General features: G+C 36.6%; 2 protein-coding genes across 3 annotated transcripts in view; both read right to left on the bottom strand.

The window, feature by feature from the left end:
- LOC106076309 (uncharacterized) overlaps positions 1-13,483 on the bottom strand; it is an 80,954-nt gene extending 67,471 nt beyond the window's left edge. Inside the window, exons 1-2 of one of the 2 annotated variants that reach the window (XM_056009010.1) lie at positions 13,082-13,483; positions 11,996-12,321 (exon numbers count right to left, since the gene is read on the bottom strand). The gene's annotated coding sequence lies outside the window, so the exon portion shown is untranslated. The remainder of the gene's footprint in view (positions 1-11,995; positions 12,322-13,081) is intronic. The other variant, XM_056009011.1, reaches the window with a different exon arrangement.
- Positions 79-12,081, bottom strand: LOC129922548 (serine-rich adhesin for platelets-like). The gene is made up of 4 exons (XM_056009183.1): positions 11,996-12,081; positions 8,228-8,345; positions 3,416-3,644; positions 79-3,302 (listed from the first exon to the last, which is right to left on the bottom strand). The coding sequence occupies exons 1-4, from the start codon at positions 12,079-12,081 to the stop codon at positions 79-81; spliced, it is 3,657 nt and encodes a 1,218-aa protein (XP_055865158.1).
- Positions 13,484-17,218: the final 3,735 nt, after the last annotated feature.

Genomic DNA, 17,218 nt, shown 5'->3' with positions numbered 1-17,218 from the left:
CTGGTGACTTGACCCATGAGTTCCTTGGTTAATGAATGTAACTGAAGATGTGTCCTGGTGACTTGACCCATGAGTTCCTTAATTAATGAATGTAACTGAAGGTGTGTCATGGTGACTTGATCCATGAGTTCCTGGGTTAATGAATGTAACTGAAGATGTGTCCTGGTGACTTGACCCATGAGTTCCTTGGTTAATGAATGTAACTGAAGATGTACCCTGGTGACTTGACCCATGAGTTCCTTGGTTACTGAATGTAATTGAAGATGTGTCCTGGTGACTTGACCCATGAGTTCCTTGGTTAATGAATGTAACTGAAGATGTACCCTGGTGACTTGACCCATGAGTTCCTTGGTTAATGAATGTAACTGAAGATGTGTCCTGGTGACTTGACCCATGAGTTCCTTGGTTAATGAATGTAACTGAAGATGTGTCCTGGTGACTTGACCCATGAGTTCCTTGGTTACTGAATGTAACTGAAGATGTGTCCTGGTGACTTGACCCATGAGTTCCTTGGTTACTGAATGTAACTGAAGATGTGTCCTGGTGACTTGACCCATGAGTTCCTTGGTTAATGAATGTAACTGAAGATGTGTCCTGGTGACTTGACCAATGAGTTCCTTGGTTAATGAATGTAATTGAAGATGTGTCCTGGTGACTTGACCCATGAGTTCCTTGGTTAATGAATGTAACTGAAGATGTGTCCTGGTGACTTGACCCATGAGTTCCTTGGTTACTGAATGTAACTGAAGATGTGTCCTGGTGACTTGATCCATGAGTTCCTTGGTTAATGAATGTAACTGAAGGTGTGTCCTGGTGACTTGACCCATGAACTCCTTGGTTACTGAATGTAACTGAAGATGTGTCCTGGTGACTTGACCCATGAGTTCCTTGGTTACTGAATGTAACTGAAGATGTGTCCTGGTGACTTGACCCATGAGTTCCTTGGTTAATGAATGTAACTGAAGATGTGTCCTGGTGACTTGACCCATGAGTTCCTTGGTTACTGAATGTAACTGAAGATGTGTCCTGGTGACTTGACCCATGAGTTCCTTGGTTACTGAATGTAACTGAAGATGTGTCCTGGTGACTTGACCCATGAGTTCCTTGGTTAATGAATGTAACTGAAGATGTGTCCTGGTGACTTGACCCATGAGTTCCTTGGTTAATGAATGTAACTGAAGATGTGTCCTGGTGACTTGACCCATGAGTTCCTTGGTTAATGAATGTAACTGAAGATGTGTCCTTGTGACTTGACCCATGAGTTCCTTGGTTAATGAATGTAACTGAAGATGTGTCCTGGTGACTTGACCCATGAGTTCCTTGGTTAATGAATGTAACTGAAGATGTGTCCTTGTGACTTGACCCATGAGTTCCTTGGTTAATGAATGTAACTGAAGATGTGTCCTGGTGACTTGACCCATGAGTTCCTTGGTTAATGAATGTAACTGAAGATGTGTCCTGGTGACTTGACCCATGAGTTCCTGGGTTAATGAATGTAATTGAAGGTGTGTCCTGGTGACTTGACCCATGAGTTCTTTGGTTACTGAATGTAACTGAAGATGTGTCCTGGTGACTTGACCCATGAGTTCCTTGGTTAATGAATGTAACTGAAGATGTGTCCTGGTGACTTGACCCATGAGTTCCTTGGTTAATGAATGTAACTGAAGATGTGTCCTGGTGACTTGACCCATGAGTTCCTGGGTTAATGAATGTAATTGAAGATGTGTCCTGGTGACTTGACCCATGAGTTCCTTGGTTACTGAATGTAACTGAAGATGTGTCCTGGTGACTTGACCCATGAGTTCCTTGGTTACTGAATGTAACTGAAGATGTGTCCTGGTGACTTGACCCATGAGTTCCTTTGTTAATGAATGTAACTGAAGATGTGTCCTGGTGACTTGACCCATGAGTTCCTTGGTTAATGAATGTAACTGAAGATGTGTCCTGGTGACTTGACCCATGAGTTCCTTGGTTACTGAATGTAACTGAAGATGTGTCCTGGTGACTTGACCCATGAGTTCCTTGGTTAATGAATGTAACTGAAGATGTGTCCTGGTGACTTGACCCATGAGTTCCTGGGTTAATGAATGTAACTGAAGATGTGTCCTGGTGACTTGACCCATGAGTTCCTTGGTTAATGAATGTAACTGAAGATGTGTCCTGGTGACTTGACCCATGAGTTCCTGGGTTAATGAATGTAATTGAAGATTTGTCCTGGTGACTTGACCCATGAGTTCCTTGGTTACTGAATGTAACTGAAGATGTGTCCTGGTGACTTGACCCATGAGTTCCTTGGTTAATGAATGTAACTGAAGGTGTGTCCTGGTGACTTGACCCATAAGTTCCTTGGTTAATGAATGTAACTGAAGATGTGTCCTGGTGACTTGACCCATGAGTTCCTTGGTTAATGAATGTAACTGAAGATGTGTCCTGGTGACTTGACCCATGAGTTCCTTGGTTAATGAATGTAACTGAAGATGTGTCCTGGTGACTTGACCCATGAGTTCCTTGGTTAATGAATGTAATTGAAGATGTGTCCTGGTGACTTGACCCATGAGTTCCTTGGTTAATGAATGTAACTGAAGATGTGTCCTGGTGACTTGACCCATGAGTTCCTTGGTTAATGAATGTAACTGAAGATGTGTCCTGGTGACTTGACCCATGAGTTCCTGGGTTAATGAATGTAACTGAAGATGTGTCCTGGTGACTTGACCCATGAGTTCCTTGGTTAATGAATGTAACTGAAGATGTGTCCTGGTGACTTGACCCATGAGTTCCTTGGTTAATGAATGTAACTGAAGATGTGTCCTGGTGACTTGACCCATGAGTTCCTTGGTTAATGAATGTAACTGAAGATGTGTCCTGGTGACTTGACCCATGAGTTCCTGGGTTAATGAATGTAACTGAAGATGTGTCCTGGTGACTTGACCCATGAGTTCCTTGGTTACTGAATGTAACTGAAGATGTGTCCTGGTGACTTGACCCATGAGTTCCTTGGTTAATGAATGTAACTGAAGATGTGTCCTGGTGACTTGACCCATGAGTTCCTTGGTTAATGAATGTAACTGAAGATGTGTCCTGGTGACTTGACCCATGAGTTCCTTGGTTAATGAATGTAACTGAAGATGTGTCCTGGTGACTTGATCCATGAGTTCCTTGGTTAATGAATGTAACTGAAGATGTGTCCTGGTGACCTGACCCATGAGTTCCTTGGTTAATGAATGTAACTGAAGATGTGTCCTGGTGACTTGATCCATGAGTTCCTTGGTTAATGAATGTAACTGAAGATGTGTCCTGGTGACCTAATCCATGAGTTCCTTGGTTAATGAATGTAACTTAAGATGTGTCCTGGTGACTTGATCCATGAGTTCCTTGGTTAATGAATGTAACTGAAGATGTGTCCTGGTGACTTGACCCATGAGTTCCTTGGTTAATGAATGTAACTGAAGATGTGTCCTGGTGACTTGACCCATGAGTTCCTGGGTTAATGAATGTAACTGAAGATGTGTCCTGGTGACTTGACCCATGAGTTCCTTGGGTAATGAATGTAACTGAAACGTTTTCAGCAACTTAAGATGTTTATTGTGTAACTCTTCAATCTGTTCTGGTATGACTAAACAAACAACAACATCTATGAAGAGATACTAAATGAAAAGGTAAAAGTGAAATGTTCAAGTGAAAGTTGAACACAAGTCTCTCGTTTCATCGCTTCATCTCGCCTTTCAATCTCCCCAAGCGCAATAACTCAGCGCTAACTTATTTTCCACGACAACTACAGATGCAGGTATTTATGTAATGATGATTTGGCAGCCAAACAACCGCCAGTGTTTCAAGTAGTATCGCTCCAAAAAGTAGGTCAACCTGAACAGATGCAGAAATATCTTGGACTGGAATCTCAGTTAGTTTTTTTTTTTAAATCTGAAGTGCTAACAACATAACTACAGTCTGAGTAGGAAAATAAACGGTAAAAACAATATTTCTCTTCTTAACAGAATCAAGGTTAAAAGTGTTCCAGCGGGGAAGTCATGTGCTGAAGTAAAAATAACTCATGAGCTCATAGTTCTGTCATCAGTAATAAAAGTACATTTAGAGGTCTCACTATCAGCTAAGTTCGAAAACATTTTCAACGATGATTTACAGCTCTAAGCCCTTTTTGTTTCATCAGTCAACAGTAATACTAAATGATTGTTTATATTTAGCAAGAGCGCAGTTTGTCATCAACCTTTAGAAGGTTCCATAAAAACAAGAGAGATTTATCGTGTCGTCTGAATCGTGGGAAACTAGGGATTATATCTTCCTGGAGGCATGTATTCCTTCTTAGCCTCTTTGTCTGCATGGAATATCTTAATACTAAAAATAGTAAATTTAATTAAAAAATTATTTTGTTATTAATGTCTTAATATCAGATCTTTGGTGAGAGGTTAAAAAATAAAAGCAAAATTAAATTTAAAATTTCTTAAAATTTTGTTTTACTTTTGCTGTTGTGTTAAATTACTTTCTATGAAGCATTTCCCAGATTAGATTTTATAGATTTTTTTTTTTGAAATATTTACAAAGATCGCGATATATCACTCCCTTGTGTGTCTCTGAATAGACAGAATACTAGTGAAAATAAAGTGGAATTTGATTTATTGTCATGCTTGTTGTCTACATTTCGACAGATAATTTGTATTCTAGATATTCAATTGCTTTTACCGATGGACTGATTATATAATGTGGAAATTCTATAAAGCTAGGTTATAAAATGGTGCAAGAAAGTTACTTATAGTCCTTCCAAAATTGGAAGTTTGATTTTAAATCTACTAAAGCACATAGATTTAAATATTTTTTTAAAAGAAGATTTAAAAGACCATTCATGTTATCCGAAACAACTTAAGTTCTACATTCCATATAAAATGCTAGGTGCTAAGTACCCACGTGAGTTGCCAACTTACTTATGTTCTAAATGATGCCTTTGTAAAAAAATATATTTCCATGTAATAAAAGGTGTCAAGGTTATTTTAATTGTATAAAGCAACTTTTCTCAAACTGTTGGGGTGCAACGTCCTGACTAAAAGAAAACGGGAGGGGGGTGGTAACAAAGTCCATCTATTTACTTTTAAGGAACCCAATTTTTTTTATAGTAATTAATAATCCATGTTTAAATACTAACTAAAATAATATTTACATAAAAAATATTTTAAACCTTTTAAGAAACGTAAGTGACATTGTTTCAATTTCTAATAAGGACTTATTCAAATGTGTAGCGAGAGTCTCCAACAATATCTTCAAAATCTTCTTCAAAGTAAACATTTCCTATTATCTTCACTAACGTGATTGTTCGCAAATTTATTTTGACTTAATGGACGAAATTCTTCTGTATACACCGACTGTTGTCAATCGTTACATTGACGAACTTTGTGTACAAAAAAATAAAGATCCGTGACTAGAAGTGACTAGAAGTGACTAGAAGTGTTACTTAACAGGATGAGCACGCATGCTACAGACAATCGTGCACTATGGTAGTTATCAACTCGTTTGACCCTCTCATAATATAGGCAAGTCCTCCTTTCAGACCTTGTGGTCCATAGGGCAGATGATGTTTCTGTGCCCTATGGTTAACGAGGGTGTCATGTGGCCAGCACAACGACCAACCTTCTTTCCCTTTCCTAACTAAAATGTCCGGTAACCATTAGAGCTGGGTGGACTCAGAGGCTCCCAAAGATCCCGAAATTAAAAATCCCACTCCTCACGTGGATTCGAACCCTGGATCCCGGTTCGGAAGCCAAGCGCTTTATCGCTCAGCCACCGCTTGGCCAGTGCGGCGTCCTTATACGAGAATCAAGGAACCAATGATGAGGAAAGAAGAACTGCATTATTTCTTCAATTCAATAACTATCCCTGCCATAACTTCGATTCATTCTCCACTTCAACATGCTTCAAAGAAATTTCAACTGGGTGACTGACCTTAAGATATGTTTCAGTGTATAGAAATATGTTAATCTACACCCTTTAATGATAGAGCCGCATGTTGAGGGTGTGTGAGTGTGTTATGTGTTCGTGTGTGTTCATCTGCGCTTACGCCTGAGCAAAGGAAGTAATCTCCAAACATTAAGGTAGAAAACGTTTCAGCATTGATCACGTGATCGTGACGGGGCACCAGATGGTAAATTGTGATACTTGGAAGTAAATAGAGCTGGAAGTATACGTACATCTGTATGCGTGTGTGTGTGTGCTGCCTTGAGTGAGTTGATGTGGGACTTAATGATCTGTAACATCTGCCCTACTTTTACAAGCCGCTGAAGCTTCAAAGAAGTCACTTCACAAAACGAATGTTTCCCCCAGCATGCCCTATAAGTGAATGAAACTGACCTAGAAAAAGAAACATGTAGACAAATGTTTCAATCATTAACTTAGTTATTAAATTAAATGTACGGCATGTAAGTTAATATTGAGCCCTCAGTCAAAGTCACCTAGGTCTATTGAACAATGACTTTCAGTGGCTAAATTCAACTTTCTTTCAAAACATTCAGCTCTGTAATGTTACACACAATCAGTTCGTTGGTTTCATTCTAGGATTAGCTTTATACTTCTGCACTGATCCCTCGATTTTCTAGGAAACACCTTGAAGCAAAGGAAACATTACTAAATAGATTCGCAGCCCCGAAACAAAAGAAAACATTACTAAATGGATTCGACCCGAAACAAAAGGAAACATTACTAAATGGATTCGCGGCCCTGAAACAAAAGGAAACATTACTAAATGGATTCGACCCGAAACAAAAGGAAACATTACTAAATGGATACGCCCCGAAACAAAAGGAAACATTACTAAATGGATTCGACCCGAAACAAAAGGAAACATTACTAAATGGATTCGACCCGAAACAAAAGGAAACATTACTAAATGGATTCGACCCGAAACAAAAGGAAACATTACTAAATGGATACGCCCCGAAACAAAAGGAAACATTACTAAATGGATACGCCCCGAAACAAAAGGAAACATTATTAAATAGCTCCCCTGGACCAAACACTCGTTTCGCTAGCTTTGTGTCTGTGTAAATGAAACGATGGTGAATATTTTGCCATTCACCACACACAAAAACCAAGGCCTACTGATGTCCTAAATTGGTTGAAATTTAAAGATAAAGATAAAATACCATATTTTTGTAATAAGCCAGACCAAAAACAGACAATGAAGAAAAGTGTAATGAATAAGAAGAAAAGAAAAACAAGGGCGCACAAGACATCATCTTCCTCCAGTTAGTAGTTGTCCCTCTGTGCTTTGGATCAATGTAATCCGAACATTTGTAGACATTTACATCCCTTGTTGTTCTTTGTTTTAACTGTACTGCTAATATTTAGAAATAAAGACTGTGTATTTTGTTTATAAAAACATTTAATGAATAATGTCTTCAAGTAGTGCAAGCGAAATACCTACTGACGTACAAAAGATTGTCTGGAGATTTAATTATATTTTATTTTGAAACTTTATAACGGTCAAACTAGACTTTTACCAGTGTGGTCAGTGAGCTAGTATTTTTTTCCCAAAGATATTCATCAAGTGAAATATTGTTTGGAAAAACGTTAGAGCCGTTTTCGAGAAAAAATCATCGCTCTCTAAGTTGTATAAAGGGTTTAGTGTCTTGGAACAAAAAGTGTTTTTTTTTTTTTATTTGACCTTCTCTGCTTGCACTACGATAAAATGTGCGCTTTTGGTGACAATAGAATTCTTGTTTACACCTAGCATCCAGAAGGTCGATTTCTGCACTCCGCATTAGAAACATGCTTCGTTCCTTTTAGGCAAAAAGAGTCCAAGGACGTCATACGTCGAGAATTCAGTAATGAGGAAATATACATTGATAAACATTTCCATCCAAAAGAAATTTTCCGCAGTGGAAAAAAAATAGTGACATTACAAATAATGCAACATTTTTTAAAAAATCGATCATATATTAGTAATTAAGTGCGGAATAATCGCTCTACAAGATGTATAAACGAAGATTTAAAAAAAATTAATTTAATATGTTTCTTGTTTTCAAAAAATATTCTTTTTTGTTTTGTTTCATTGACATTTTTTTTTTGTCTCCCAGGTTTTCATTTCCGAATTAGAAAAAAAAATGTTTAGGATTTTTTCTAAATGTAATTCAAAATAAAAACTATTCATTTTTGTGTACTGGACTATTCAACAGTATTTCATTCAACATAACATTGATGATTAGCGAAGTGACATTTTGAAGTATACCTCAAACCGGAAATAGGAAGTGAGATCAAGGGGGGAAAACTTCCTGTCAACGATGTAACCTTGAGCCTGGACATAACGATGTAACCTTGAGCCTGGACATAATGATGTAACTTTGAGTCTAGACACAATGAAAGGACTTACAGTACAATTATGCTGCATATTTTTTTTTCACTATTATATTTTAAGTCGCTTTTTTTTCTATGTGGTTCAAGGTTAATTGGTGGTTTTCCCAGTGCAATAAATCTGTGCCAAGGCCTTTGAGTTCGAAATACAAAACACACAAGCTAATAGTTATGTCATCATTACCTTAATGTACGTGAGTTTCAATCTGAGTCCAAGCCTTTCAGTGACCATTTATTCCCAGATTTTGAATAAAGTAAATTATATGGTAATATATTTTCTGTCTTGTATGTTGCTATCTATGTTACTTTATGTAATACTCTATGTTACTTAATGTAAAACTCTGTTACTTTATGTAATACTCTATGTTACTTTATGTAATACTCTGTTACTTTTTGTAATAGTCTATGTTACTTTATGTAATACTCTATGTTACTTTATGTAATAGTCTATGTTACTTTATGTAATACTCTATGTTACTTTATGTAATAGTCTATGTTACTTTATGTAATACTCTATGTTACTTTATGTAATAGTCTATGTTACTTTATGTAATAGTCTATGTTACCTTATGTAATACTCTATGTTACTTAATGTAAAACTCTATGTTACTTTTTGTAATAGTCTATGTTACTTTATGTAATACTCTATGTTACTTTATGTAATAGTCTATGTTACCTTATGTAATACTCTATGTTACTTTATGTAATAGTCTATGTTACCTTATGTAATACTCTATGTTACTTTTATTATACAGAACTCCGTTTATTGCCAAGAAAATATTAAACATAAATGACAGACATGTATGTATGCATGACGCGTAGGACGTAATCATCTTCTTTTTTAAGTAATGTCTGTATTATATAAGATAAGATAAGATATCTATCTATCTATCTATCTATCTATCTATCTATCTATCTATCTATCTATCCATCCATCCATCCATCCATCCATCCATCCATCCATCTATCTATCTATCTATCTATCTATCTATCTATCCATCCTTCTATCCATCTGTCTATCTATCTATCTATCTATCTATCTATCTATCTATCTATCTATTTATCTACTTATCTATCTACCTATCTACCTTTCTATCTACTTATCTATCTATCTATCTATCTATCTATCTATCTATCTATCTATCTATTTATCTACTTATCTACTTATCTATCTACCTATCTACCTTTCTATCTACTTATCTATCTATCTACTTATCTATCTATCTATCTATCTATCTATCTATCTATCTATCTATCTATCTATCTATCTATCTATCTATCTATCTATCTATCTATATATCTATCTATTTATCTACTTATCTGTCTGCCTATCTACCTTTCTATCTACTTATCTATCTATCTATCTATTTAGATATTTTAATGTTGTTTTAGTTCCTTTCAAACGTTGCTGACATCAAGTTTAGGTGCGGAGTGAAGGGGTCAGTCCTTTCCAAAGTTACAGGTTTAGGTGCGGAGTGAAGGGGTCAGTCCTTTCCAAAGTCACAGGTTTAGGTGCGGAGTGAAGGGGTCAGTCCTTTCCAAAGTTACAGGTTTAGGTGCGGAGTGAAGGGGTCAGTCCTTTCCAAAGTTACAGGTTTAGGTGCGGAGTGAAGGGGTCAGTCCTTTCCAAAGTTACAGGTTTAGAACTGGGAAAAAATCCATTAACAAACATCACTGATCACCAAAGTCAGGTGAATAGCCTACTCGCAGATTTTCAAGGGAAATAATCTTTGAAGTCATTTTTATGCGATGTGTATTTGAAACATTGACAACGACTTGGGAACACATTGAACATTTGAAAACATCATTGGACTAACAGTGTGCCCTAATTCAAATACCTATTTCACTGTGTACAGCTAGGACCAAAGACAAATATGGCATATTATTTCTATTTTAGATTTATAAAGACAGAATACAGAAACAAATAGAAGATACAGAATTTTATAAAGGTGTAAACTTCCAGTGTGTAAGATGTAGATCATGTAGCATCCCGTAATTCTAAAGATGGTCTGACATTACATCATAAATAGCGTATCCACATGTTTCCAAAGATAGGACAAATTGTTAGGACAACAGATAATCCGTATGTGTATGTTCTATCACATTCCTCAGAGACTGGAAGCTACTTATTAACCTAATTAATTCTCTACTGAACCTGAGCCCTGTGCCAATGTTATCTTTCATTACTTAATGGCACGTTATTTCGTTCACGTGACCATCTTAGAATAGGAAACAGTTTTACAGTTATTAGAGTTCAGTAAAGCAAACTTAATCAAGTAAGTGACGCAATCTTAATCATTAATATCAGACGTATAGATAGTAACATATTTTGTAGTGAGCGAGTCCAGAGCTTCTGCAGGACATCAGGAGATATTAGCCTGCAAGTAACCACTTTTGTTATGAGCGAGTCGCGGACCTCTACAGCACATTTGGAGATATTAGCCTGCAAGTAACCACTTTTGTAGTGAGCAAGTCCAGGATTTCTACAGGACGTCAGGGGATATTAGCCTGCAAGTAATCTCCTTTGTAATGACGACAGTCTGATGCACATACCACACGACCATTTAGCCCTTCAAGAATATATTTTTTCAAATCAAAAGCAGAAAGTGTGCTCATCTTTGTCTTTTAGAATCGTCAAAAAAATTCGTATTAAATAAAATTTACTAAAACTAAACAAAGTTACAGGAAAAATGTGACTAAGCAAAGATGCGTGAAAATCACAGATATAAAGGGGATATAACTTGACTGTACTTATGGATCTCTAACATTACACAACAATGTCACTAACAAAACATTTTAAAAATTTGAAACAAGGCGTTGTTTTGTACAGTAGTTATAAGAAGTTAAGTTGTTTTCTTAACCCTAACCTATGTAACTGAACATCTAAAATAAAATAGCACTCTCGTCTCATAATTATTATTTTGCAATTCATAGATATATAATCTAGGTCTAGAAAGATCTGGGTAATCAAATCTATTTAAATGTACAATATATAAAAAATCATAATATTATTAAAATTAACAGAATTAAATTATTGCGATTTAGAATTTTCGAAACATTAGATCTATCTTTATGGAAACTAACAGGAAATAGCTTTATATCATAGATATAGTTCTTGATTAGTATTAATAATAGCCCATTTTAAGTAAAATCCGCAAAATGGTATTGTATTTCTTTTAAACATTGAAAATTAAAAATCATTACTTTAATAAGACAGAAAAAATTAATTACCAGTTGCATACATCACAATCCATAAATATATAGGTCTGTGAATTTATCATGTACGTTAAGAATTAGTTTCCGTTTTCCAGTCCAGGTATAATATATATATAGGTCTGTAATAACATTTCCTCGGCAAAGCCTCGGATATAATGGAGAGAGAGACATGGTAGATCGATGCAGCAATTCATTCGTTTATAAAAGGTATTGATCAACGATACTGTTATTAATGAGATATATATTCCTATGCGAATTTTAACAAATGTATCTAGCAGGTCTTTGTGTCATAATTTATTAAAAAGTATACAACTTCGTATATAATGTTCCGATTAGATGTTTAAATTACATTGACGAATAATATTTTTCTGTCAAATAAATCGCCCCCCCCCCCTAATTCTATTTACAATGAATCAAATGTTTCACTTACCTCGACATCAGAAGAGAAGAGATCCTGGAGAATCTGTGCTTTAACAAGTACTCCAGAATAGTGACAGACTTAATCTCTAGCGTCATTATCTCCCGTACAGATGCTCATAAAAGTCATGTCTAGTAGGCCTAGTCCATTTGGAAAGCTGTACACATTCATTACACTGTAAGTAATTCTATGTCAAGTAGGTTATAAAACCTAGGAACTAACGGTAACATGCGATAGTGAAACGTATCTCTGTAGGGATGTATCGTGAATTGTCTCAAGTATCACATTAAAACTGTTTCGTTTCCACAAAACAAAAACAAAATCCGTTTATCTTCACTCTTTAATTATTAACAAGAATTGGAAAAAATAGCCACTGACATTCAGAATGACAATGAAATGACATTGTTTCAAAAGACATTGACATTGCCACTGTCTATCAAGACGTGATTAATTTTCGATGACATTTAAAATCGCAAGACCTACTAATGTTTTCGACATTGACACGTTGGTCTGAAAATAGCCGTTCAGACTTTGCGATCTATAGGGCAGATGATGTAAAGGTCATCTGTTTCTATTGCCTACAGTTAACGAGGGTGTCATGAGGTCAGCATAACGACCAACCGCCTTTACTTTCCCTAACTAAAATCAGGTACCCATCAGAGTTGGGTGGACTTGGGAGCGTCCTAAAAATCCTGAAATTCAAAATTCCAATCTTAAGCGATATTTGAACCTCACGGCTCGAAGGCCAATCGCTTTACCATTGTGTCACCACTCGGTCAATAAAAAAAAAGTTTTCAGACCTTGCAATCTATTATAGGACAGATGATGTTAAGGTCATCTGTCTCTTTGGCCAACGGTTATCGAGCAGGGTGTCATGTGACTAGCACAACGTCCAACCGCCTTACTCCCCCCCCCCCCAACTTTAATCAATGCACCCATTAGAGCTCAGGCTCAGAGGCGCACTAAAAATCCCGAAATTCAAAATCCAAGTTTTCACCGAGATTCGAACCCAGGACCCCAGCGCTCTACTCTCATAAAAAATATTCTCATACTCTTATTTTAAAAAAAAGTTAAATTTACAAAGCAGAAATAACTTACTGTGCAATAAATGTCCAAGAACTTAGATCTCTATCACTCTATCCTAAAGTGAATAAAACCCTTTCAATGGACTGAGATATAGTCACACATTTGAGCTCGTACCACACAATGCCAAGAATAACAAACAATTCAAACAAGTCATCTAAAATGTAACACCGCCAAAGAAACGAAAAGTAAAACCTCGTCTAGTACCAGAGAGGTAAATAAGCAAATAAAAACAAAATACAAACATCAACACATTCGCTCGTCCGCGCACTAAAACCCAGTTCATGACTAACTGCGCGTGCGATAGCAACGATATGTCCCCGCAGCCATGGCAAAGCTGATTGATTATTGTAAGGGATTCCTTGCTTTAACAGCGCCGTCTTTCTCCAGCCGTTGGTACACGAGGAGTTACAGGAGGCTTGGTCAGTGAACTAGCTTTGATGATAGTATCAACGAACTATTTGATGAAATAAGGAATAAGGTTAAGATCAATTGCAAAAAAAAAAGAAAAAAAAATATCTCATAGGAAAAAGGTTGTAAACGAGTACCTCAATGCAATGGCTGCTGACACCATAAGTTGTATTGCTAATGTATTGGAAGCAAAACTTTTTGAGCACTTTGTTTCTATTGGTTAAACAAAAAGAGAAGCGATGTATGTGGTCGCATCGGGACCTTCAGATTGAGAGAAGAGTGAAGAGTTGTTTCTCAATTCTGGTTTTGAAACACTTCTAAAGACAGTCATCATAACAAACGAAAATTCACATTTGACTAGAGTAACACCGATAGTAAAATCACTAAATTTAGAAAGCTTCCAGGATAGAAGACTTAAAAGTAAAGTAGCTATTATACATAAAACACTGAACCATAATCTTCAAATACAAAAACAAAATTTAATAAAATACTCAGAAAGACACAAAGATAAATCAAAATTCCTCATCCCATATGCTAGGCCAAATTTGTACAAAAGTTCCTTCTTCCCTAGCGCTAATAGAGCTAGCCAGGAAAACCAGTGACTTGGCCAAGTTTCGGTCATTGGTTAATATGCTTGACTATATGCTAGACGCGTAGGACGTAATCATCTTCTTTTTTGAATTAACGTCTGTATCATATAAGATAAGATAAGATAAGATCACGTTTTTCCTTATTTGAATGCTTGTGTTCTAATTAATTCTGAATCATACATTATTTTAAAATACGAACACAAAAAAAAATGATCTAAATTATTAGGAGTAGTTCGAGTTATCTGATCTTTTGTGTGTGCAATTACAATATTTCACAGTTTGTGTCTGTAATTACTTCATAGTCTTAATAATAAATGTTTCTAACTTACCGCCCCGATTCTTTAGAAAATTTCTTTTTTTTTTTAAGAAATACAATTAGGTACTTTTTGTCTATTTTTAGGTACATTTATGCCAAGTTTTATCAAACGATTCTTATTTCTATGCGGGACATACATACAAACATACATAACTACGCCTTATTTTATGCTTTATATTATAGATAATGATTATGAGCCTATGTTTTAAGGACTTATAAGATAGATTTTACAAATAGAAACGAGATGCTAGCTAGACTTCTGCACGAGTTCCCTGGCAATTACAAATTATAGCTACCTCTTGTTTTATGCGTGAATCTGAAACAAGGGAGTTAAGTTGTATTAAGATTATGTTCAACTGAAGATTCTATGATCTCATTTGAGTAAAGCGCTAATTCACAGAATCTTTCACGTTCAGTGTGTTTGTCCACCATCATTTCAGATAATAGTGAAACCGAATAGAAATCATCTGATTCATCGGTCTATATTGAATTCCAATTACTTATGTTTGGCATGAATTTAAAACAGATATCATTCTTCGTTATAATACATTCATACTATTTCAAGAAACAACACTCTTACCATACACAAAGGATACTCCCATATAGTCTGTATACTACTTCTAAAAATCATAACGTCTCAAATAGCCTCAGATACTAAGTGAAGGACTTTTTAATTTTTTTTGTTGTTTTAAACATCACACAAAGGCACAGTCTCTCGACATTTTACTGGACACCACGATATTGTCCGGATACTTGAAACAAGCAATATCAAAACAAACATTTCAATTCCCTACTTTCTGTACAAATAAAGTGAGATCGGACCCAATCGGATCAGATCGTATTTCTTCTTTTCCGGGTCAGACAGAATCGGATACGTCATTGAAAAAATAAATTGGACAATATGAGACTCGAACCCACGAAATTTACGTTATTTGTACTTTATCAACGTTGCTGCCAGTTCCGGTCCGGATTGTCCAGACTTCCACGTCTTTCACTCGCCTTCCTTTTTCCAAATCTCATGAAGAAGCTAATGGTAGGACTTATGAAGAAGCTAATCGTAGGACTTATGAAGAAGCTAATGGTAGGACTCATGAAGAAGCTAATGGTAGGACTTATGAAGAAGCTAATGGTAGGACTTATGAAGAAGCTAATGGTAGGACTTAGAAATGTGAAGCGAAGAAAAAAGATTTTTAATACTACTACTACATATTTTATTGTAGAGTCCCTTCAACCAGTCACTGCCTAATTACAGAATAGTAACGCCTAATTGCCAACGCCTGCAAAAATGTTGGCCTCACCCTAAACGTAAAAAAAGACAGCAGTGCTGCACCAACCTCCTCCAAATAAATCTGTCACAGAACCAGACATTCTCATAGATGGCCAGAAATTAGCAAACGTCAAAAGGTTTGTCTATCTGGGAAATATCATATCAGCAAACGCCAACCTAGATAATGAGGTTGACTTCCGTATTGCTCGTGCCAGTGCTGCTTTTGGCAGACTTCATGAACAAGTGTGGCAACAGAGAGGACTTAGCATATCCACAAAACTGAAAGTCTACGGTGCTGTATTTCTCCCGTCACTCCTAATTGCCCCAGAGTCCTGGACCCTACATTCCCGCCACACCAAAAAGCTAAACTCCTTCCACCTACGCTGTCTAAGGAGTATCCATAAGGTGCGTTGGTCCGACCACAAACCAGTAACAGAAATCTTAAAGCTGTCCAACATGTACAGTATCACTGCGACAGTAATAAAGTCACAACTTCGATGGGCGTAGCATGTAGTCCGCATGCCAGACAATCACCATCCCAAACGATTTCTGTACGGGGAGCTGTGTGCAGGAAAGCGCTCCCAGGGGGGCCAATACAAGCTCTACAAAGACACTCTCAAGAGCTCCTTCAAGGAATGCGATATCGACTATCACTCTGGGAAGCACTAACTCTCGATCGCTCCTCATGGCGTGAAGCTGTGAGTCTCAGAGTCTCAAGATTTCAATCAAGAAGTGTTGTCAGGGTTAAAGAGCGCCAAACCAACAAAAGGCTGAGAGAAGAAGCAGGCCTATCTGCAACTAACCTAACCCACCCATGCCACGTATGCGGCCCGATTTTTTAAGCGAGGATTGGACTTTACAGTCATCTTTGAGTCCATTGGAAATGGAAATGTGGTCATCTTCGAGTCCATTAGAAATGAGAAATGTGGTCATCTTATACCACGAAGGAAGGAACTATATACAGAATAGTAGGCCTACACATTTGATATATTACAAATAACAAAACACACAGACACACACACGTTTGTTCCTAGTTTCTAACTAAAACATAAGCACAAGCCCAAAGACAAAATGTAAACATAAAACCTCGAACATACACACAGAACACAAAAGCACTTAATTAACGCCTGGCCTAGTAACATGGCTGACTGCACTTTGTAATTAAACACAATCTACTGGCAGAGAACAAAAGCTCAGAGAAAGCCACACACACAAACACATACGTCGACATCAATACTAATGAACAAAAAAAAAAACAGGTCAGGAAATGAGATTTGTCACTCTTAACAAACAGCAGATTAAATGATTCTAAAAAACATTTCATTTAAAAGTATATGAGGTCATGGTCATCATTCCACAGCGATTCAATTATTTATTTCTTATATTCATTAGGCGTCATGCGGGATTTATAAACAAGTCCATCCATGTTCATCTAGCATTAAAAACACTGTCATTTATTGTTTCGCTTTTAATATTGATAGGATGACATGTTTGTTATTGGCTGTGCAATAAACAATAAGAATCAACACAACACCAATTCAACTGAACACAATGTATTGTACATTGCT

The sequence above is a fragment of the Biomphalaria glabrata genome, chromosome 13, assembly GCF_947242115.1.
Source record: "Biomphalaria glabrata chromosome 13, xgBioGlab47.1, whole genome shotgun sequence".
NCBI lineage: Eukaryota > Metazoa > Mollusca > Gastropoda > Planorbidae > Biomphalaria > Biomphalaria glabrata.
This window is presented reverse-complemented; position numbering and strand designations above follow the sequence as displayed.

Coding starts and splice junctions, on each gene's coding strand:
- LOC129922548 (XM_056009183.1), bottom strand. CDS start 12,081: ATGACGCTAGAGATTAAGTCTGTCACTATTCTGGAGTACTTGTTAAAG. Junction 8,346..11,995: donor TCTTCTCTTCTGATGTCGAG/GTAAGTGAAACA, acceptor CATTGTGTCTAG/ACTCAAAGTTACATCATTAT. Junction 3,645..8,227: donor CTTCCTATTTCCGGTTTGAG/GTATACTTCAAA, acceptor CTTTTCATTTAG/TATCTCTTCATAGATGTTGT.